This window comes from Drosophila persimilis, unplaced genomic scaffold (assembly GCF_003286085.1).
Source record: "Drosophila persimilis strain 14011-0111.01,24,50 unplaced genomic scaffold, DperRS2 tig00000000-arrow-pilon, whole genome shotgun sequence".
Lineage (NCBI taxonomy): Eukaryota > Metazoa > Arthropoda > Insecta > Diptera > Drosophilidae > Drosophila > Drosophila persimilis.
The window spans coordinates 28,014,443-28,038,558 of NW_020825288.1; the positions used below are offsets into that span (position 1 = coordinate 28,014,443).

The 24,116-nt window shown below is 41.7% G+C and overlaps 2 protein-coding genes and 1 long non-coding RNA gene across 3 annotated transcripts in view; 1 reads left to right on the top strand and 2 right to left on the bottom strand.

Moving 5' to 3' along the window:
* The window catches only part of LOC6594116 (neuroligin-3), a 38,015-nt gene extending 36,685 nt beyond the window's left edge, over window positions 1-1,330 (bottom strand). Inside the window, exon 1 of the mRNA XM_026995210.1 lies at window positions 384-1,330. Coding sequence (XP_026851011.1) covers window positions 384-1,099 — 716 coding nt within the window. The 5' untranslated portion in view covers window positions 1,100-1,330. The remainder of the gene's footprint in view (window positions 1-383) is intronic.
* A 39-nt stretch (window positions 1,331-1,369) lies between these two features.
* The window catches only part of LOC6594117, a 43,052-nt gene continuing 20,305 nt past the window's right edge, over window positions 1,370-24,116 (bottom strand). Inside the window, exons 2-3 of the long non-coding RNA XR_003409438.1 lie at window positions 3,312-3,656; window positions 1,370-1,385 (exon numbers count right to left, since the gene is read on the bottom strand). This is a non-coding gene — a long non-coding RNA (uncharacterized LOC6594117). The remainder of the gene's footprint in view (window positions 1,386-3,311; window positions 3,657-24,116) is intronic.
* LOC6594118 lies at window positions 7,232-8,570 on the top strand. The gene is made up of 2 exons (XM_002019504.2): window positions 7,232-7,318; window positions 7,396-8,570. The coding sequence occupies exon 2, from the start codon at window positions 7,412-7,414 to the stop codon at window positions 7,973-7,975; it is 564 nt and encodes a 187-aa protein (XP_002019540.1). The 5' UTR covers window positions 7,232-7,318; window positions 7,396-7,411; the 3' UTR covers window positions 7,976-8,570.

A 24,116-nucleotide genomic window follows, 5' to 3' on the forward strand; every position in this document is an offset into this window, starting at 1 on the left:
ACATTTCCATGTGTCGATAAATGCCAATAAATTTAATTTTTTCGATTAATATTACGGGATTTAATCGAATCTGATGGTTTGATTGGTATAGATTTTCGATAAATATTTATGTTCCGCTAAGTTTCGATAATTCTATAATTCGAGAAAATATATAATATGATAAATGGTCGATAATTCGATAGATTTCGATAAGAATGAATTGTTTGATCAATTTAAATTTTTCAATAAATCTAAAGCAATTTTTCGATTATCCGTGATAAACCTACATTTTCTAATGCCTCAACGCACCCAAAAAAAAAACCTAGACCCTTATGCGGCTAAGGCCAAGGGTTAATGGGGTGTGGGGGCGGGGGTGTGTTAACCCTTATGTAGATGCGACTTACCTGTCCGCCTTTTTGACACCCGACCACATGGCCGCCGAGACGGGCGGCATGAAACGCAAATTGCCGACGGGGGGCGAGGCGTAGGGTATGCCGCGGTACGCCTCCACCGGATCCAAATGCCTGCCATCTAATTGGACAATTATCCCCGAGATGGCGCCATTGCGTGTGTGAATGATGCGTGAGGAGAGTTGGGCGGGTAATTGATCATGATTCGTGCCACTTGCTGCACCCCCGCCGCCGCCGCCGCTGGCCAGGCGGCCACTGCGGTTGTTGCCACTGTTTGGGGCACCGGCGCCAGGGCCAGAGCCAGACGAAGATGAACTGCTGCCACTGACACTGCCACTGCTGCTGCTGCTCGTGGAAGAGGTGGACGATGATGAAGTAAGGGATAATGAGGGCACGGAACTGGAACTGGAACTGGAACTCGAGCTGGAAGTGGAGCTGCTTCCGATCAACACGAGTCCTCCATTATTTGTTGCCGTAAGGGTGCCACGCTGGGGGGCGCTCAGGTTGCCACTGCCACTGCCGCTGCCGCTGCTGTAGCTGTAGCTGCTGCCCGCCGCCCGACTGCTGCCGCTCAAGAGCACTAGCATCGTCGTCATCATCAGCGACGGCCATGTCCTTGTCCTCTCGAGTTTTCTCCTCGTCCTCGATGAGGCTGCTGCTGCTGCTGCTGCTGGCGGCAGTTGTCGCTTCGAATGCAGCAACACGACCATTATTATTATTGGTCAAAAATGGCTGTTGGATTACTCTGCTTGCGTTTCCTTCTGTTGTTGTTTTACTGGTTTTTTATGTGCTCTCTGCTCGCTGTTCGCGTTGTATAATTGACCACAAGATAGCTGCTGTTTGTGGCGTGGCCTCGTTTTTTCGCTTACGCTTTCTGTACTCTTGTTTTTTGTAAAGATTTTTCCGCTCTTTCCTCTCGTGTTTTTTTTTTGTATTATTATTAATTAAAACCAGCGATAAGTTTGTTTGCAACAAAAAAACCTGGCTGTTGTTGAACTGGAAAGAGAGAGGGAGACAGAGAGAGAAAGAAAATGGTTGGAATCAATATTTATGGCTGAAGGCAGCAAAAGTTATCGGTGACGAAATTTGCATATTTAAATTCATGCAAATAGTTTTAGTTATTCATGAGATTTCGCATGGATGCCGATGGATTCAGTTCTTAAATGGCAAAAGTTGGGCATATTTAAGGCAACGAGGGGATAATGGAGAAAAACGGAATGAAATAGTCGATTTTGAGATGATTTTTCGAAGCACTGAGGGACCTTTACTTTCATTGTTCATCGATTTTTCATTGAGTATATCGATAACTGTAGAATCCATCTGTGATTCATGCATTGAGAGCTCCTTACTTTCATTATGTATCGATTGTTGAATTTATATATCGATAAATGGAGAATATATCATCGATTACTGCATGAGGAACTCTTTTAATTTTTTGTTTATCGATTTATGATTAAATGTATCGATAAATGGATCGACAAATCTTAGTGATCTGCGATTGATGCATTCAGAGCTCTTTAAATTGGTTGTTTATAGATTTTTAATTGAATGTATCGATAAATGTATAATCGCTCTGCGATTTTTTCAGTGAGAGATTTCTACTTTCGCTGTTTATCGATTGAATGTATCGATAAATGGGGAATGTATCTGAAATTTTTGCACTGGGATTTCTTTAGTTTTATTGCTTATCGATTGCCAATTGAATATTTCGATAAACAGATAATCCATTTCTCATGAGGTGGAAATTTATGTTTTAATCAAGAAATAGTTGACCACAAACTGTTCAAAAAATCCATAAATATCGATATTAATCGATAACTTTAGTAAAAAACTCGCATAATTCGATAAACGTAATTTTTTTGATAAATATCAACATTTCGATAACCATTAATGGATTTTCTGATCGAATGAGAGCTCTTTTGCATGGCACAAACCATAGAAAGTTTTCACTCTTTATCGATTTTGGTTTGCATATATCGATAAACGATCAACTTCGATGTCTGCATGGCGCTTTTTGTGTGCCTTTTTCTTTTAATAATTCTCCCATTTTCACCCCAAATCCCAGCCAGAATCCCTGCCACTTTATTAGATTAAATATGCTCTTCATAATTTAAGTAAGAGCGAAAATTCCATCAGGCAGCACTCTTCATCATTCACACGGACAGACAGCGAGACAGTCAGTTCTACCACTCTTCTCTGGCCTCTTCAGCCAATTCCCCGCCAAGTGCGGTGCGGTGTGTGGGCCTTAAGGATATTTTCTGACGAGGCGGGCCTCCACCCGCCCAACAAAAAAAGGGGTGGGGAGCATGCTATGCCATTTGGTAGGCACGCACCCAAAAAAAGAAAGAAAAGACAAGAAAAACCCCTCTATCCATTCTTTTTCGCCTTTTTTTCTGCCTCTCTTCAGCCTTGTTTTTTGGGATGTTTGCTAGCTGAAGCATCACCTTGTTTGCACTTGCTGTAGTGTCCTTGCCCTTGTTGGGAGGAGGAGGGGGAGGAGACAAAGGCTGGGCCTGCCGAAATGGGGGACAGTTGGCATTTTGCATATGCCTGACATGTCAGGCTGGCAGGGGAGGGCCGGGGAGGGCCGGGGAGAGCCGCCTGACAACATGAGCACAAGAATGCCTACGTGAATGTCAAGGAAGTGAGTGGGGCGGGTGAATCCTTTTCATTGTCTGGTGACTGGTCATTCATTGTAGGGATTTCGAAGGGCAGCTAACGAAGGGATAAGGGATAAGGGATACTGCCCTTCCTACTCAAAGGGGATCTACTGCTTCAAGATCTGTAATTTAATCTCCCATTGAGAGAGTGCAGCCCATGCTTTTCCACTTGTATTTTTTCGCTGCTTTTGTCTTGAGTAATGCACTTGACAGTCCTGCGTGGGAGGGGGGGGGGGGGGACACAAACACGTATTCTACTTACTTATTCCATGCGTTGTGCCGTGCCGTTGCTGCTGTCTGCGCCTCTGGGGTGCAGGTGCTAAGCCTTGCCTGCACTGGGATGATGAGGCATGTGTCCTTGCCCCTACTGCGGATGCTGCTGCTGCTGCTGCTTGGGAAACACTTCACGTACGCCTCGCTCGGCTGCGTCGTCTGCTGCTGTTTCTTCTGCTGCGTTTTCTGAATGCCGGCACGCTACGATTGTCATGCAAGCGGACATTTTACAGAGACATTCACGTGCTCAACACCCTCAGCGCCGCTGGCTGCTCCTGCCCCTGCTCGAGTAGCTGTTGCTTTTGTTGTGCCATCGCGGCGGCGTCTGCAGTTGCTGTTGAAAAGAGAATACTTTTTATTAGACCCTCTCTCTCTCTCTCTCTCTCTTGGCAGTACATTGCATGCCACTTAGACTATGATTAATAATTGAGCGGGACACGCGCCATTTGAATGCGTATTTAGTGCGGGTAAACAATTTACTCAAGACAGCAGCAACAACACCTCCACCATTGAAAAGGCCCATCGATAATAAGGTTAATATGCAAGTGCTGATGATTGCTCTTTGCTGGGATTGCAGTTGGGCATGTACAAAGGGAAATATCCTTTGAGAAAGTGTGGTAGATTGTGAAATATGAACAATTGATAGATATCGATAAATCGATTATTTTCGATACTTGACTATTTGAGGAATTTAGATATTTTTATAAATTTCGATACTCTGATTTATTTAGACGCATCGATACATTTCTATAATTAGATTAATTTTGATATACCGATAATTTGGATACATTTCGATACTCTGATTAATGTAGGTATATCGATAATTTGGGCAAATTTCGATACTTCGATTAATTAAGATACATGCATATATCGATAATTCAGATAAATTTCGATACTCTGATTGATTTAGATACATCGATTGTTTTCGATAATCCGATTAATTTAGTTATATCGATAATTTAGCCACATTTTCTATACTCTGATTGATTTAGATGTATCGATCAATTTTGATAATCTGAATTTATTAGAAATTTAGAAAGATTTCGTTAGTTTAGATAAATTTCGGTAAAATTAGTTTACATGTATCGAAAATTCATATAAAATTTGATACTCTGATTGATTTAGATAAATCGATAATTTTCGATAATCCGATTAATTTAGACATATCGGAAATTTATATATATTTCGCTAATCCGATTAATTTAGTTATATCGATAATTTAGATAAATTTTCTATACTCTGATTGATCTAGATATATCGATAATATCTCGATAGCCACGTCTAAACGAAATTTAGTTGATTATATCGATACCTTTTTATTATTCGATATTATTAATATTCTAAAAAATATATACTTCGATAAAAATCGATAATTTCATAAATTTAAAAATACCATTTAAAACCCTAATTTAAGATCTTTAGATAAACAAAGATCCTTCGATGTAGATCAATCTATTAAGATGGGCTGAACTCAGATCAAATATGCCCCGAGTCATCGACAGATCTAATCTACATGGCCGAACCCTTTACCATCCCCAGCATATCCTCTTGCCATGACTTTTTAGCTCTCGCTTGCTCCTCTATTAAGGGCAGGGTATAATCAAGCTCGTTAGATGGTGGCAGGCTCTTGGAAATTTCAATTATATGATGCCCTCAAGTGTAAGTAAATTATTATGCAGATCATTAGCAAAGTAATTAGGAAACCAGCCACCGCCTCTCTGCCGGCGCCTCGACGCTATAATCCTTGGCTCACTAGTTGAATTAATTGTATTCGTGGAAATTGAGTTATGTATCTAGTGCCGCATTCCATCAACGCCTACCGTCTGTGGATTGTTTACTCGTTTCCTCGGCATTTATTTATGCAAAACTCAAATGAATTTCTGCCCCGGGCCCTGGGCAACAGTTGAGATACATTCACAGGCAAAGCAAACAGCACGAGCAGAGAAGCTTAGTTTTCGGGCATACTCTCCGGAGAGTACTCTCTCTTAAGTTTGAAGAGCAAATAAGGAGTGGTTAGAGTCCTGGCAGAGTCCTGCCTGCCGCTCAAACATTGTAAATCATACGCAATGTGGAGTCCTCCTTTGTTTGAATATTGTAAATGAGTTAAGCATTCCACAGACCATGGCACATCTGTGGCGGTATCTGAGCTCTCTGCTCTTCGTTTATTTGCCAAGTTCCTACATTCTGATTGTTATTTATGGCCAAAAAATATCGCAGATACGTCCTTTCCTCAAGTAGCCACTCCCCCAAGTACACAATAATTCCAGACCTTATTACACGACAGAACACATCTTCAACTTTTTGGGCCAAAAAGTTTCGCCCAGAACTTTGTGTGAAGGAAACAAAAAGTTGTCAAAAAGTTCAAATTTTCTGTATTTTTGGAAAATGACTTTATTCACATTTGTATCTCAATCTCTCGCTGGGAGATAATTGGATTTGCATTCAGGACTCAAGGAATGTTGTTTGCCTAATTTAATTGCAAATAAACGAAACGAAATTCCATTCTGAATGTGAAATACTTTTGCTTTAATTAAAAATCAAAACGCGATAAGCGGCAAAGGGAATCTCCCCCTCTAAGAGGAAGCAGTCTCTTGACTTTCCAACTGGCCGCAATTTCCGTCTTGCCGCAAACTTTTTTGCCCCATAAATTCAGCGCCAGCTAGACGAGGGCATCCGCCGAGTCGCAGAGCCGCAGAGCCGCAGTCACAGCCTCAGTCGCGTCCGAGGGTCATTAATTTGTCCTTTGTGGGCGGGGGCTGGGGCAGTAGGTGGGGCAGTGCCTGCAGAACAGGAGAGGCATTAAACTGCTTAAGTAGCACAACTAAATTAAGAATTGTGGCCCAAGCAATTACGACTCGAGAGTGGGCTATGAACAGAGCACACATAATACTAGGGACTAAGACTGGGAGGGGGGCGCAAGGGATCTATCGGATATTGCAGAAGGTAGTCGAATATGCAGATAGTTTATTCAGAATCATAGCTGATTAATCATTGTATCAAAAACTATATCGATATTGTTGAGTCCAGGAACGTGAGAATTGCGGATAAAACACAATCGCTTATCTTCATAGGTACTTAGGCGTTGGTTGCGTTTTATTTCCTATTTGCAAAAGGAGGTTAATACATTTTATTCTTATATCTACGCACGCTTCGTCTTTTCTCCCCGCTCTTTTTTCGACTGCTCAAACTAATGTGACCTTCTTGTCTTTTCATAGTGTGACCATTTTTCTTCTTGTCTTTTCATAGTGTGGCCATTTTTCTTTTCTCTTTTTTCTTTATGTAGGGTATCTGTGCTCTTGCTTAAAACTAGGTATATATAAGCTAATTTTTCCCAACAACAGATATTTCTATAAGGATGGATTTTTCCATAAATCGATATATTACAAGCACTTGATATTTCGAAAAATATTAATATTTTGATAAATATTAATAATTCGATAAAAAAATAATATTTCGGGCGAAGTTTTGAAATATTCTTGTAGCAGTGACATATCACAGAAGTTTGGATCCAAAACATCGTTGCTCTAGCTCTTATAGTCTTTGAGCACTAGGCGCTGAAGGGGACGGACAGACGGACGGACAGATGGACGGACAGACGGACGGACGGACAGACAGGGCTCAATCGACTCGGCTATTGATGCTGATCAAGAATATATATACTTTATGGGGTCGGAAACGATTCCTTCTGGACGTTACACACATCCACTTTTACCAAAAATCTAATATATCCCAATATTTTATTTGGCTTTTAAGGTGTTAAGGTTAAAGTGTTAAAGGTGTTAAAGAGGAACAAAATATTTCCAGCCTGCTGAGCCCAGCCCTAGTCGACAGCTGTCTGTTGTCCAATAGAAAAGTATAAATAGTATAAAAAAGGCGGCTGTGAGATTTATTTCGTCAGGCAGGGCGAGAAGGAGCAAATCAAAATCAAAATCCAAGTCGAAGTTCCAACTTATAAATTATTGCAACAAAATACAGAATTTAGAATACAAACATCAGGTAAGCCACAAAATGTCTGCAGACGGAGCAACATTAGCACGACCAAAAACTGGTGACTAAAATGGTGACTCTTCCAGGCGAAGTCCCTTCACAATGTCGGTAATGCGTGCGCTGGGCTTGCGTCTCCATAATCAGTTCCAGCAAGTACTTCCCCAGCGGGGGGCGGTAATGGCAATGATGCGTCGTGGGACCCATCACGACGGTACACGCCTGATGAGCGGCGATCGCGAGGTGGTCGGCTACGGCGTGAACGGCAATCCCATCTACATCGACTGCGTGGAGTTTCCGTTTCCGGCGATTCGCTACCGCGAGGTCACACCCGAGCTGTGCGCAGTGCGCGAAAAGGAGCTGGGCGACTGGAAGGCGCTATCGATCCAGGACAAGAAGCTGCTGTATCGGCACAGCTTCTGTCAGACCTACGCCGAGTTTCAGCACTTCACGCCCGACTGGAAGCTGGTCATTGGCGTTGGCTTTTGGTCAGCCGCCATTGGACTACTTATTTCGCTGTCCTACTACTTCAAGCTTTACGACCCCGTGCCGGAGACGTATGCCGAGGACCGCCGCCAGGCGCAGCTGCGCCGCATCATTCAACTGCAGATGAACCCCATTACCGGACTGTCCTCCAAGTGGTGCTACCACACCAACAAATGGAAGTAGTTGGTGACCACGGATCAAGCTGATCGGATAGACCAAGTACACAGACCACAAAACCACTCGATAGCACATCAATCTAAACGCCACCCAATGCCAATGCCAATGCACATCGTTAACACAGAATCAAGAACAGAATTCAAATCAATCGACAACCTTAATCGAATTCACATGAACATAATCGATAACGAGAAGTGATAGAATGATAGAAAACCTTAATCGATTTCACAAGAACATAATCGATAACGATAAACAATAGAATGATAGACAATCTTAATCGATTTCACAAGAACATAATCGATAACGACAAACGATAGAACCTTTATCGATTTCACAAGAACATAATCGATAACTATAAACGATAGAATGATAGACAACCTTAATCGAATTCACATGAACAAAATCGATAACGATAAACGATAGAATGATAGACAACCTTAATTGATTTCACAAGAACATAATCGATAACGATAAACAATAGAATGATAGACAACCTTAATCGATTTCACAAGAACATAATCGATAACGACAAACGATAGAACCTTTATCGATTTCACATGAACATAATCGATAAATTATAGACAACCTTAAACGATTTTACATGAACAAAATCGATAACGATAATTTCGATAAATATGATCGAAATATAATAAATAAATATTAATATTTCGATAAATATTCTTGTTTCGATTATTTGATAGATATACAAATATTTTTCTATTCATTTTGTTATTTTGTTTCGATTGTTTTCAATACCAATTCTTTACTTACTTTTAAAATTGTATAACCAATTTGATATATCGATAATTATCGATAAACCTATAGATTTCAGCAATATTTCCCTCTAAAATGAAGTAAATATTAGTTTCGATAAGTATTAATATTTCGATAAATATTAATATTTCGATACATATTCGTATTTCGATTATTTTATAGATATACAAATATTTATCTATAAATTTTGTTTACTAACTTTTAAATATTATTTATTTTATAACCAATTTGTTTTCAAAAACAAGTATCGATAATTATCGATAAACCTATCGATTTCAGCAATATTTTCCTCTAAACCGAATTGAATATAAAAGTGGATGCCACATGAGTTGCAATAGTTGTAGTGGTAGTACAGTACCCTCAAAGAGATCGTGCACACAAAAGGGCAAACTTTATTGAGCTCTCGCTCTCTCCTACACGCACACACACTCTGCCCCCACTGCGTATGCGTTATATTGAATATTCTGTGGAGCCCGCATTGAATGGAACGGAACGGAATGGAATGGAATGGTGGGCGAGCGTACAGAAAAGAAATTGCTTCTTCATATCGATTGATAAGCATGCAGACATGTATTTCCGGAAATTTAATCAGTTTTTCGTGCTTAAACCAGTTTGTGGAACGGAGAACCGAACCGAGCCGAACCGAAAGAATCTTTTGCGAAATAATAAAAAAGACGGAGCGAAGCAAAGAGAAGAGAAATCCAAAGCCAAAGGCAAAGGACAAGGAAGAGCGAGAGCAGAGGCATGTGGAGGAGCATCCGAAGGAGAGGAGGATGAAAATTGTTTAGCAGTTGTCTGGCTGTGGGCGGGTGGCTGGGGGAGGGGTGCGGTGGCGGGGGGGAAATGGAAATGAAAATGTTTCTGACTTACTTGCCTTGGCATTGTTATTTGAGTTTATTGAAATGACTGTCTTGCCCGAGAAGCAGTCCCTGCCCCCCCCTGCCCACCCCTGCCCACCCCTCGTTGCTTAAGTGGGTATGAAAATACCAAAGGAAAAGCCCTGGACCCGGGAGAAAGTGAAAGATGAAAATGGCTTTTCGGCTTGGGATTTATTTTACTCTAAAAAAAAGGAAAAACAAAAACAACGATGCATAAAACTAAGTCAAATGTGTAATTCCATAGTTGTTCTGTTTTTTTTTACGGCTGGCATCACTAAAAGTCTTTTTCAGAATTTTCTAATCATTTACTCAGGACCCCGCAGGAGCCACCAAAGCTAATCGAAAGACAATTCCATATACCCGTGGAAAACAGTGCATTTTCATGCAAATTTATGCTGGAAATTCGCTAAAAGAAAATATGAGCAAGGAAAAATGCAATCTGTAAAAAGAGTTGAAACCGAACAAAAAAACAGAAACAAAGATAGGAAAATGCAAAATCCAAGAGAGACGGGAAAAATGGCGAACTTTTTGAATGTGATGGAAAATAATGCGAGTTTTTAACTTGGTTTCGTTTTCTGTTTTTCTTTTTTTTGTTAGCTAAATGCATTTTGCATGTCAGAGTTCGTCGAAAAGTCTCCCACTTTCTGTCGCTCTTTTTATCTGTATCTCTCTGTATCTCCGGCTCTTCATTGGCCTAATGGTCTCTCGATCTTTCCTCTTGCTGCTGCCTGCTTTCATTATCCAACAAACAAAGGATTATAACTCGCGACCACGCCTTTTGCATCCGTATCTTCAGCCAGCGTCTCTGTGCCTGGCCGTGTCCTGCCGGAAGGCCAACTAGTCAATGGGAAAAACAATGGAAAACGGCACAAATTAAACTGACTTTTCATCAGAGAAAAGCAGACACAGAGAGAGAGAGAGAGAGAAAAAATACGAGGAACTTATAATCCGACTGGAAAATAAAATGCAGGAAAATAGTGAGGAAAAACGGTACTTAAAAATTTGCATAAACTGTGTAAAATATGCAAAAAGGAAATATAATTTAATTTCCATTGAAAATTCTCATCTAAATTATCAATCAGAAATTATAGGGAACAATTTGTTTGTGTGATAAATTATGCAAAAGTTCTTGGCCGTTTGGAATCTTTTCCCACACACACATGGATTTATCCTTCGAAAACATTGGCCAAAGCAGCAATAAATTTCTCCGCACAATTGAGCCTCTGGAAAATGCATGGGGCACAAATTAATTTCCCTCTCTGATTTTACATGGGCATAAATTTTGCGATGCTCGCGGCGGCCCAAGCAAAAATTTCTAAAACCAAATTTTCGGCACTGAAATAAATTATCGTTTAATATTGGCAAATAATTTCGTCAGCATTTCTCTCCAACAGGGGGGGAAAGAAAAAGTTTTCCTTGAATTTTCGGCAAATTGAATTCGTTATTCGGCGTCGCATAAAATGATTTGCCCCACGGGGGCAGCGGCAAATGGCGAAATAATGATATTAAAGCCACATTACTCCCCAACACACACACACACACACACACACTCATACACATGCAAAAATAAATGACGACAAAGATGTGGGCCATGCGCATGGCATAGATACAGATACATGTGGATATAAAGACATTACGCATACGCCCCGTAAGCCATTGCCAGACTAAATAATGAGGCTAGAAGGGCGGACCTGTCAGGGGGGGAGGGGGAAAGGTGGAGACCACCAACCTATGGGATCTAAGAAATGCTAGATAGATGCGACTAAGAGGTATCCTGTAAGTGAATGGGGGCTTGAAGGGAGCTGGAATATCCCGTAGTACGTAGCCTCCTCTATCAAGCGGCTCTTCTACTAATTCCTCTAAATTCCCTTCGAAATTCTGCTACATAGAAAAATCCCCCTACTTTTCGCACAGCCCCAATTTATGCAGCGACAATTTCAAATGAAAATCAATTTGCACACACACCCCCCCGCCCCCCCCCTTCGTGTGCCTGGCTAAAGTCTTAATAAATTTCCACTCATGCCGAAAACATAGCCCCTGGCTTTGTTTCGTGGATTACATTTACTTTTACTATTTTTCCGAGCATTTTAATGACATTTTCATAAACAGCCGCCGCTATTCTCTGTCTGTCAATGCGTTCCTAATTCCTTTTTATGCCACGTGGCCGCCCTCCTATCCTCCCTCAGCCCCCACCCTCTGTGATGCTGGCTAAAATGGCAGATAAAATAATTTATTGGGTAAAAATCGCTGGCCAAGAGCTAAGCGTTTTGGTTTTCCCTCCTTTCTGTCTGCTGTCTTTTGCGCTGTCGCTGTCGTTGTCGCTGTGTCCTCGCCATTGTCTTTCTGTCTTTTGGCTCATGTTATCTCCCATGGAATATCTATTTTGGCCATCGCTTTTGGCCCTACCATAATGTTGGCGCCATGTTGATGTTATCTTAGCGGAAGTGTTGACTCAATGTTTACTCAATGAGGGCGTTTCTGGTCCCTCCTTTGTGCCTGTATGTGTGTGTGTGTGTGTGTGTGCGGTCATCGGGGTATCGGCGGTATTCCTTCCTGCCTGCCATTTTGGCTCTTTGTTTTCTGCTCCTCCACTTAGTTAATACATTCACTTGTTTCTCTTTTGGCCTTATAAATATGCAAAAGCCCAACATAACGTCTTTTACTGTCGCATAATGCAAGGTCAACTCTGGGGCCGTGGGCCGTGGGCCGTCGGCCTGGGCCTGGACTGGGAGTTATGTAAGACAATGAAATGGCCTCGCACCAAAGCAATAATTGGCAATAGAATGGAACTCTTGGCTTCCAGCTTTGAGGCCAAGGGAAAGTTTTCAATTGAGAGTGGTTTTTTTTGGGCCACTTAAAAAATGAATAAAGACTGGGGCCAGACAATGGGTCACAACGTTCCGGGGGGGGGCTGGCCTTCAAAGTAAACAATTTTAATGGATAGATTATAGGGGAAACACCAGCAATGCCATGCCTTATAGTAAGGAAGGAAAGGATTAAAAAAATCACTAAAAATATCCAAGGGCTTACTAATTCTGATAGAAATATAGGGATAAATATTATACCTCCCTGGATTGAAGGGTTGATCTGTCATACTTGAAGAGGCTACTAAAATTTCCCCTAATTCTTATAGCAACATAGAGACGAATATCATATATTATGGACATACAAATAATATCGCATGCGAGTCAAATGCCACTCTTAGCCCGACAAAACGCTCGCTTTGGATCCGGAAATGATATAAATATGATATTTTCCTGTATCGTTTAGTGTGTTGCAGTGATAGATCCGTTTGCGGGAATTTTACGAGACTTTTTTGATATTTTTATGTATTTTTTTTTCTCGCTTGCGAGTGTTTTGTACACGCTTGCGAGCTCATTTGCGGGAGTCTCGCTAAAGGCACGTTTATTGCTTTGCTGGAGGGCTACTAAGGGAATACACATCTACATACGTACATATGTACTTTATGGCGCTGCTGAGAGACAAATTCCCCCTTTAAATATCCTACTTGACGACGCGTTTTGCTGCCCTGCAAGCCTGTGCACGTCTGGAAAGGCAAAGCAGCAACGGCCGCAAAGCAAACGCTGAAAAATTGTTTTTGTAATTAACATTGGCTGCTGCGGCCGCGGCTGATCTGCTGATCGTTTCTGCTGATAAGCAGGGCGACTACAGGCGAATTTGCTGTGTTCGGCTGTGGATGATCGTGTTCGAAACAGAATTATGGTTCGGTTTTGTTCGTCGGAATGGAAGTGGTTCTCTCTTCGTGCGAACGTGTTCGAACGTGTTACTTTGCGCTTGCATTTCTCAGTGTTTACTCTCTGAAAATGTTTTTGCTATGATCGTTCGTAACAAGCAAAAGCAACAGCATTTACTTTTGTTGTATTGCTCTCTCGTTCCTGCTAAAGAGGCTGATGGTCGCTTGTTGTTCTGCCTGTAGGGGGGTAATGAAGAAATAGGAACAAAAACTGAGACTCGTTGCTCAAATTGATCGAAAGCACGGCAAGTACCGTGTTCGACTGTGCGTTCAAGCAGTGACCTCAAACCCGTAAGCCTCATGGCAGCTGCTGTTGGTTGCTGCTGTTATTTCCAGTAATATTTCAATCTCTGCAGCTAGAATCTCTGCTTACCGCACAGGTGAGCCTGATACACTGCCCTAATGAGCAACACCTGGGGAGAGACATCCAGCAGCAGCAGTTGCAAAATTTACAGCAACAAAAAATCTGCTTAACCACAAAACTGTAGAGTGGCGGCGGGGGAAAGAGGGGGTGTCGTATGTGTGTAGTTGGGAATCTAATGGCACATCTCCAGGCTATTTGGGCTTTGGCTTTTGTGTGCCGGTCGGTCCTTAGGTCCTTCTGTCCGTCCCTCTGGTCTCGGGCTTTGTGTGTTTCCGTAAACTGTCATTTCCGGCTGCTCGACTGGTCTCTCTCTCCCTCTCTCTCTCTCGCTCTCACTGCTTTCAATGCACAATAATTGTTATCTTCAACAATTTGCGGATGTTATAAACATATACGACTGCTTCATATTGTTGTCTGCATGTAAATACAGTAGAAGCCGGGGCCAGAGGATGGGGTGGTGGTGGTGTTTTGTGGCTCTGGGACTTTCGGGAGAGTGGGGGGGGGAGAGGCAGGGAATCGGATTCACAGTCGATGTTTGCACTTGTCGTTGCTTTTAATGGCTAGACCAAAACGGAGTGCACCTGCTCTCGACGACTGGCTCCTTCTATTGCTCCTTATCCTGCTCCTCCCCCTCCGTCCTTGTAGCCTCTTCTTCCGCCTCTTAGCCTCTTCTGCCAGCTACAACAATCGACTGCTCCCTTCTCCCAAGTGTAAAACTGGCACGGAAGACATTTAGTTAAGCGCTTCGCTTGGCAAACAATTTTCGATTTCAGTCTTTTCTGCACCGCCCCCTAGACCCCCCTAGCCCCATGCACGCCCACACACACCCTCTGGATGCCCCAGTGGCACCCTCTTTCATGGGTGGGTGGGGGGACGGGGGGATGGATACGCGCAATTTGAAGCTCATGTGCGAAAACTTTCAAGCAGTGAAAGTTGTGAGCTCCCTGAGAAAAAAGGGACTCCGAATATCATGGGATAAAAGGAGGCTCCTTCCTGGGGGTTACGGATGGTATTACATGCTAAGCCCTGTTCTATCTCCCTCTCTTTCCCCCCCCCCCCCCCCCTCTCTCTGGCAGTTAGTTTTCTTGTAGTTTTCGATACGAAAATTTGTTACAAACGAAATATTTCCCAAGACTTTTCTTTCAATTTTCAGGGGAAGGTTCTCCTTTTTTTTTGCAGAGAAGTTTATGCAAGTTTTTAGCTTTAGGATTCAGAGGAATATTTATGCTCTAGGATTGCAAATAGCTTTGAAAAGTATACGAGAAGCCCGAGCCAGAAAGACTTGGCTTTAATTAAGAGCCCAAATGGGGAGAGACTCATTCTATCTGTCGATTATCCCTGGCTGTGCATTACGCATACGCCCCATTGTCTGGGTGTCACGTCGTAGTCGTCGTCGTGGCCATTCTTCCACCTGTTTGACGTTGCGCTTTACTCATACGCCTACGTGTCTCATTAGGAGCCACCCAAAACCCTGGACTTTTGGTAATAGAAAACTTTGCCATAAACTTAATTAACAGCCGCCCAGGCCACACCCCCTTGCCGCATGCCCCCGTGCTCTGCAGAAAAGGTAATCGGCAGGCGGTCTCTCGAATTGCTGCTCCGAAGCTCCGAAGGTTTGGCTGCTTGTCCATTGTTTGGGCCATTTCATTTGCAAAACGGGTGTCCTCCTCCTCCCTCTCTCTCTCTCTCTCTCTGGTTGAATGGGAGTCCTGGGGGGGTGTGGCCCTACCATTAAATTGGTCATTAGGCGTCAAGTGGCCCAGTCCTGGGGCATAAACAAAAGGCCTTCGAAATTGTTTTGGCTTAATTTGAATGCCTTCGCCGAGACTCAGTCGGCTTTAATTACTGGCCATGCCTCTGTCTCCGCCCCCGCCCCCGCTCTGCTGGCGGCAGGTGGCTTTAAAATTTAATACATCAATATATTTTCTCTCTTTCTCTATTTCGATTCGCAAAAGTTTTTGTTGGAGAGCTCAAAAATCAACAAAAAAAATTTGCTTTGGAAAACAAATCTTTTTAATTGTTCTTCAGGGGGCGGGGGCAGCGGCAGGGGCAGGGGCAAACGGAAAAAGTTCAACGTGAAATTTGTTGAGAGAGCAAGTTTTTCTTTCTATTTGGCTTGGCTTTTCCTGCTGGCTGTGTATGTCCCTGGCACGAAAACAAGAAAATTAGTTAAAAAACTTTTTACGGTGGCAGAGGCAGAGAGAGAGAGAGAGGGAGAGAGGTATTGGGGCTAATTTTTGAGTGTTTCGAATGCCACTGCTACTCGGGGAAAATGAATAATAGAAATCATAGAAAGCATCCACAAAACTGAAAGGAAAGTGAGAGAGATTGGCTTTTCCTTTTAGATCTACCAGAGTGTCGCTTTTCCGCTTTTCCGCTTTGCTGCACGTCTCACACTTGCTTTTTGCCTGCGCCCCAAAAAACCATTGCATTTATGGCCATAATTCTTGTTGCACTTTCCGCATTCTTGCATCAAACCAAAAACTGAAGGAATTTCTGAATAATTTTCATAGTTTTTTGGGGGGTGGTGGGGGGAGAGGAATGAAAAATAAGCGCATAAATAAACCATTTGTTGTTTTAAAGTAGATCCCTGGCCAGGGGCCACACCCACACATGAGGCATGGAGAAAAATTCGTGGCATGGAAATCTGTTGAGTGGAAAATTACAAAAAACTGCACAACGCTGCGTTTAACCATTATTTTCTGCAGCCTGAAGTGGAAATAGAGTGAAGGGGAGAGGCCCAGCGTGGGGGGAGAGGTGGCAAAGGTGGAGCGTCTCGAGGGGCCCACATGGGGGCGTGTGTGTGTGAGTGGCTTTTAAGTATTTTCGGCAAGTTGTGCATATTTTAATTAGTTTCCACCGGCAGGCAGGCACAGGAACAGGCAAACAGTTTTCGCCTAACAAGCAGCAGCAGCGGCAGAAGGAAGCGGGAGGAAGCGGCAGAAGGAAACAAGAGGCAGCGGCAGAAGGAGACAAGAGGCAGGCAGCAGGAAGCAGGAGGCGGGCAGCAGGAAGAAGCAGCGAAAAGATGGCAGCAGGCACCTGCCAGGCGGAGGACTAGTGGGAAATAAGCCCAAGACATGGCGTATACGCAATGTGGGCCGTGGCATGTGGGTGCGTGCTATAATTCTGTATACCCGCACCCCATTCTTTTGTAATTATACTACCCCGATGTTTTTTGTATCCCCCCCTTGCTAAGTCTCTTAAATACTTGCCTTGGTGTCCCCCTCCTGCACCCTTGACTCCCCCGCCACTCTCGTGCTTGACTCTGGTGGATGCCTCTTGGCTTTTTGCACACAAGTTTTGTGATGTGCTCCCCCTCTGCTGGCGGGTTTCGCTGTTACCCGTTTTGCTGCTTTTCCGCTTTTCTGCTTTTGTGTTTAAGGCCAAAACTGGCAAAAGTCAAACAAATGTCAAAGGCCAGAGACGCGAGATTAAACTCCTGCACTTGATGGGCGAAACCCCAGCCCTGAAATGGGGGAAAACCTCTACCTGGTTATGGCTCCCCACTATCCCCCTCACGGCTCAATCTTAACTATTTAGGCAAGAGCAGAGCGCGCTCTTTTAGGTCTCGACAAAAGGCCAAAAGCATATCAATATGCCAAGCCAATACGCCATGCAGAAGGCAAATACACGGAGAGAAAACAGTGAGGAATGGGTGGTGGAAAGTCACACTCAAACAGGAAAAGGGGGCGGGGGGGGGGGGGGGGGGGGGGGGGGGGGGGAGAGAGCGTAGGAGAAAGTCACACTCATATGTGAGGAATGGAAAGGCAGGAGAGGGATCAGCCACCTATGCAAATATTTCAGAGGTCTCCGTTTCCGTCTACGTCTACTTCTCCTGCCATTCAGGCACTTTCTGCCTCAGTTCACAGAGCTGTTGCCGTTTCTCTTGGTTCGAATGTATCTTGATACAAGTGCTGCAATTTGTACTCGTCGTAGCCTCAGACTCGCACTTGACTGCTCGTTTTGCCATTCAAATCTGCAGCTCCTGCTCCTGCTCCTGCCTGGGAATCTCCATTGAAAACTGCAAAGCATTCTTCTGGTGCTCCTCCTCTCTCTCTGCTGCTCTGGTGCGCGTTTAATAGTCGCAAATTGGTACCATCACACACTTGGTATTTCGATTGGCTCTCTCGCTGGAAGAATGGATGGATTTCCAATTCGGTTACCAGACAAATGAATGCCGATATGCGAGAGGTCGATTCATATAATTATATTGCTTTTTCTCGTAGGATCTACTCCCAACAACTCAGAAATGTCAACCACTTATCAACCGCACAAATAAAAGAAGGATTTCCAAAACAGTTTCACCGCAAAAAGGCAACAAATTGTATTTTATTTGTGTGCGGGTTTGGAAGCTCTGGCCAAAACTGGAACCCGCAGAATGGGGATGCTCATTAAAATTTGTACCCAGATATAAAGGTGGGTTTTCCCCATCCCCCGCCCTCCCCTGTGTGGCCTGTTGTGTGGTGTGTGGTTCCTGGGGCCTGTAGGCTGTTTATGGCCCTGCCTTCTGTTTATCGGCTCTCAACCGAAACCAAAAGTCATCAAATATACAACATTTACACGCTCTCTCGCCCGAGGGTGTCCCCCTCAGTGTCTCTCGCACCTTCATTTGTTTGGCCTAAGCTCCGCAGAGAAAATTCCCCTGAAATGCCGAATTATTCTTTCCAATTCCACAATTTGATGAACTTCTGATGATGCCGAGATTCGCCATGACAGACATATTCCACCGAACTCGCTTGTCAAAACATTCTTGAATTCTATTTTATTTGTTTTGTTTTCTGTATGCCCTTAAAAATAGAGTCTTCTGGTTTTATTGAACTGTTTGTGGGGGAGACAAGGAAGCATTTTCAATGGTAACAGAGTTTTTACGATTGATTCTCAAAGCAGAAAGTTTTCTATCTGGTATTTTGTGCGTATTTTCCGGTATTTTTGTATGTACTTTGGTATATTCTGGTATTTTTATCTGATATTATTCGTAGTGTTTTTGCTATTACGTGTCTGGGTATTTTATAATAATTTGGCTGTTTTTTATTTCTGGTATTTTTCTGGTATTATTTTCGGTATTTTCTAATATCATTTTCTGTATTTTTCTTGTAATGATTTCGGTGCTTTCTGGTATTTGTATAGGTATTTTTCTGGTACTATTTTCGGTATTTTCTGATATCATTTTCAGTATTTTTCTTGTATTCATTTCGGTGCTTTCTGGAGTTTGTATATGTACTTTTCTGGTATTATTTTTGGTATTTTCTGATATCATTTTCAGTATTTTTCTTGTACTCATTTCGGTACTTCCTGGTATTTGTATATTTTTTTTCTGGTATTATTTTCGGTATTTTTTGATATCATTTTCAGTATTTTTCTTGTAATCATTTCGGTGCTTAATTATTATTATTATTATTAATATCGCCTTTTTTGTTGTTGGAATTTGTGGTATTTTTTTGTATTTATCGGTATTTTTGCAGTATTTTTTCTGAGTTTCTTTGTATTATTTGTTTTTGTTCTTCTTTCTTGTATGGGCCGTTATTCTTCTGGTATAATTTTTGGTTTTTTTCGTTCTTGTACTTCTCTGGCGCAAATATATTTAGTATTTCTCCATAGAAATCATTGCAATGAAAGTGTATCTAATGCTTTGTGAACCCAAGTCGACTGGTTTTCCCTCTCAATAATCTTTTGTTCCCTGTTTGCCATGGACTTGTGTATTGATTTTCATCGTACACATTTTTGAGCACAAAAACCCATTTCGCATGGAACAGCAACAGCAAAAGAAACAGAAGTTAATAAATTACACATCAATTGTTCAGTCAATGTCATGTTACCCTGTAAAAAATACACACAATATGTGTTGTGGCAGGGAGATTGCGTATCGTCTTGGTTCTTGGAGGCAGCACCCACCGTGGGCACCCCACTGTACTGCCAGTTACTGGCTGGCAGGCGGCTGTCAAATCAAATAATTGAACTTTCATTCCATTGTGAAAAATGAAGCAGCGGATCCAGTGCCAGTGGCAGCCACACATTAAAAGCGATTTACAAAAAAAACCCAACGAAAGAAATGGAAACCGTGAAGCTCCTCCGATATGAAATGGAAACCTTCTCTGTTCGTGGGAAAAAACCTCCTCATCCGTGCACACACACACACACACACAGTCACATACACTTTCTTCTTAATCCATTTTTGTACTCAACGTTAGCTGATGGATTACTCTCGTTCAAATGTCGAATCTTGTTAGTGGAAGCTTTTTCCCACCATCCATTGCGCCACTTCCTGCCTGCCTCGCTGCCTGCCTGCCTGCCCCAACATATTGCAACAGCGAAGGAAATAAAAAAGAACTGTGCCGTGGGGGACATTCCGCGGGGGAGGCAGCGGGCCCACGCCAGTGTCGTCTGATTTTTCACGCTCCAGATTTCCAGAAAATCATTAGGAGTCCTCCATATACTATTTTCCCTGCTTTTTATGCCAGAAACTTTCCGTCGAAGTAAAGTTTCTCTTTGGTCAACTTTAAAGCCAAGTTAACACTTGATTTCGCATCTCAGTCGCAGCTGTTAGTCTTGGCCAGAATTTTGCCTTATTCTGTTTGCCCGATAATTACTAGCCAGCTTGTGTTGCTCCCGTTTGGGCCATTTAATTCCCCCGGGCCAAGGACTCTTTAGCATCCTAGGTACATGGCATCGTTTTATTTTTTTTTGTCCCTTTGCTCGTTGGCTCGTTTTCATTTTCTTTGCACTGTGCTTTGGCCCCTGGTTTTTGTTTTGTTTTTTTGTTTTTTGTTTTGTTAACATTACCATTTTGATGTTGCCAATTTTCTGGCATTCTGTTGGCATTCCATTCCTGTTCTACTAATTTGTTGTTCCTGTGTGTTTTCTGTTGCCTGTTTTGGTTCCTCTGCTTTCTGCTTTCGGTTTTCTGTTTCCTCGGGAATTGCATAACAAAATGGAAATCTGCTAGGGCCATGCATGAGAATTATTTTTTGTTTTGTTTGTTCTGTCGTTGATTTTATTACTTAAGGGGATTTGGTTTCTCTTTGTTTCTCCCTTTTTTTCTCATATTTCGTTGATATTTTGCTAGTAATTTTCACTTGGGGGTTTCGGTATTTTTTTTTGGTATTTTTATTTCTTCTTCTGATATTTTTCTAGTAACTTTAGCTTGAGGGTGTCGGTATTTTTCTAGTATTTTTATTTCTTCTTCTGATATTTTTCTAGTAATTTTAACTTGAGGGTTTTCGGTATTTTTCGGGTATTTTGATTGCTTTGTTGATATTTTTCTAGTAATTTTAACTTGAAGGTATCGGTATTATTCTGATATTTATTTTTTGGTAATATTTAAAATTAATTTTTTTGTTAGGTATTTTATTCTTGGTATTTTTAAAAATTATTTTTCTTTATCAGGAATTACATTTTTGTTAGGCTTTCCTTAATTTGCATCGCTCATCTGGTATTTTCCAGTATTTTTTCCTTGCTCCTTTGTCAATTAAATAACCTTGCAACTTTTGTCTTAATTTTTGCATAAAATTAAATACTGTGCGCTGTTTAATGTCATATTAAAACTCCACATCCACTTCCGCCATACACCCGTGGAATACGGAGGAATCCACTCGGGAGGATGGCCATAAATTAGGTTTAAAGTTGGCCTAAGCTGTCTGGATAATTAGTTGGAATAATAAATAACAGATGCGACTAAAGTGTACCCCATAAAAAGGCACTAGTATTCTCCATATGACATGGAATGATGTTTGCCCATAGAAACTCTTTCCATATTGAAACCATTTTAGTGTTTGCCTTTCCCTTTGTACCTATATACCCCCCATGCTACCGTGTACTCTGACTAGCCAAGCATAAACGGCCTAACCATCATAAAGAGCGGACTTCCTGCTCTGTACAGAAAAACCACAATGAGGGAAAATCCCCTTGTGTAATGGCCGCACCTGCAGTGCGTCAACTGAGCGCGCAATTTTCCTTTATATTTTTCTTTTTTGTTGTTTAGGGCTTGACCAGCCACGACCACACACACACACACATCCATACATATGCAAAAATAAGCGTTGAATTTAATGACGTCGTAGTCGTAGTCGTTTCAGTAGCCCCCAAAGTTTGCGTCAATTTCCAGGGCAAGCAAATCGCACAAAAGCTGTCATAAAAGTGTGTGGGTGTGTGTGTGTGTTATCCTAGATATATGTGTGTGTGTGTGTGTGTGTACTTTCAGACAATAAAGCGGTTTATGTTCTAATTCTATTAGCTCAAAAGCAAGTGGTCAAAGGAGGCGGTCAGAGTGCGGCGACGGCTGTGCCGGCAGTCAAACGGAAGCCGTGGAATGCGTGTAGCAATTACCGGCAGACAAGAAGCAAAAACCCCTGACAAAATGAGGGCCCCCCACATGCAATTGGCTTTTGTATGGGATACTCGGAGGGTGCTCTAAGGGATATTCAAGATTGGTCGGTCATATGAGGTACTCCCAGGAATGGCTTTCCTTTTTTTTTTTTTGGGAGGGAGTATTCACTATTTTATGGTATTTTTGTGTATTTTTTTTTCCAAATAAATTTGTTGTTAATTTTTTTTTTGTATTTTCCAAATTAATTATAAACAATGCTTTGTAGTTTCTCTTAATTTTTATGTATTTTGATACCTATATTTCTTGTATTTTTGGACTATTAGTTTTTGGTAGTTTTAAGTATACTTTTAGGTATTTTGTTATTTTTTCCGAGATTTTTTTTGTTATATATTACTTATATATTGTTGGTATTGTCTGTAATCGTTTTTGGTATTTTTTATATTTTCTGGCATGTTTTAACAAATTAATTTACTATATTTTATGGGTTTATTTTTTAGTTTTTTTTCGTATATTTTCTATAGTTTCGTTTTTGGTATTTTTCTATATTTTCCTTTATTTTTAACACACTAATTTTCTATATCTTATGAATATATTTTTCGGTATTATTTTTCGTATATATTTGCTATGTTTGGTATATTTTGTTTTATTTTTCCCAATGTTCCCCGATATGTGGCCTTTCTTGCCGCTAGTGAAAAACGTATCAATCGTATCTTCAGAGATATGGCCCTATCCATGGGATATTCACAGGAATGACTTTTGTAGGGTGTACTTTCATTTGACGTCCTCGGAGATATAGCTCTCTTACTCTCACTTGAATGAGCGATATGGCGCTCTTAAAGAGAAGTCCGAGGAAAGACGGAGGATATCCATCAATGGAAAGGACACCGCATGTTACTCGTAAATGCAGCAAATCCCTAAACGAATGACAGCGAAACTTTTACGATCCACTGCTGGTAATAGACTCAATAAAACCTTGCCCTCTTCAAACCTCCAAAAATTAATCAAATATTAAGTAAAATAAAAATGTCAACGCACAGTGATTTTTGTGTGTGTCTGGTGTGTTCCATTCCGATAAATAACTGAGGGCTAAATTGGCGAAAAGTGTGCAGAAAAGATACCAAAAATGTCTTGCTTTCAGGGAAAATTGGCGAATGTTTTTATTAGTTTTTTGGGGATTCGTTTAATGAATTGGAAATAATTGGGAGGGTAAGGCCATAGGGCAATGGAAAATCTCTTTGGACATGGGTTTATTTATTTTTTTTAAATTTATTTCAATGAAATTATAGAATATGTGATATTCTTTTTCTTTGAGTGATGGAATTACTAACTGTTTCTACCTTGAGCGTGTTTTACCTCACTCATGCTCGTCCTTTCTCTCAAATTCTTTACCTTTCCTGAATGTATTTAAAGAATCTTTTTCTGTGAGAAAAACCCCGTAACGTAACTTACTTACGTGCTTTATTTTGCCCAGAATGTGTAGTCTTTTGTGCTCGGCTTCTGGGTTGAACTTTTCAATATGAATTTATGCGCTGTGCTGTCCTTGTGCATATCCTTTTATTTCTCTTTCAGCAGGGAGAAGGCAGCAAGGAGCAGCCAGCAGCCAGCAGCCGGCAACCTATTGTCAATCAACTGTTGGTCAAGTTTATAAAACTATGCCATAACCCAGTTATAGCTGGAAAATGTCCGGAAAATATATGTGTATTTTCATGAGTATTCTTCAGAATTTTTTCATCCACTATCCACTGGAGCTGTGTGGCATTGGGGCAAGAGCGGTGTGGGCTTGGGTATGGGTCCTGCAACATGCTCAAGTGCTTGCTAACAAAGTTAACACAAGATTACTAATACGCACCATTGTACGTGACTTTTTGCTGTCAGCGTAAATCAAGTTTCATTATGTGCCAGGGAGGGAGGAGGGAGGAGGTGATGATGAAAATCTACAGATAGCACAAGAAAATGGCAACAGACTTTCCACCTGCAGGGCACAACTTTTGTGCTAATTGTGGGGCAGACAGAGAGGCAGAGAGAGAGGCAGAGAGAGAGAGCTTATAAAT

What these genes read in the sequence shown, in the direction of transcription:
- LOC6594118 (XM_002019504.2), top strand. Translation starts at nt 7,412, where the DNA reads ATGTCGGTAATGCGTGCGCTGGGCTTGCGTCTCCATAATCAGTTCCAG.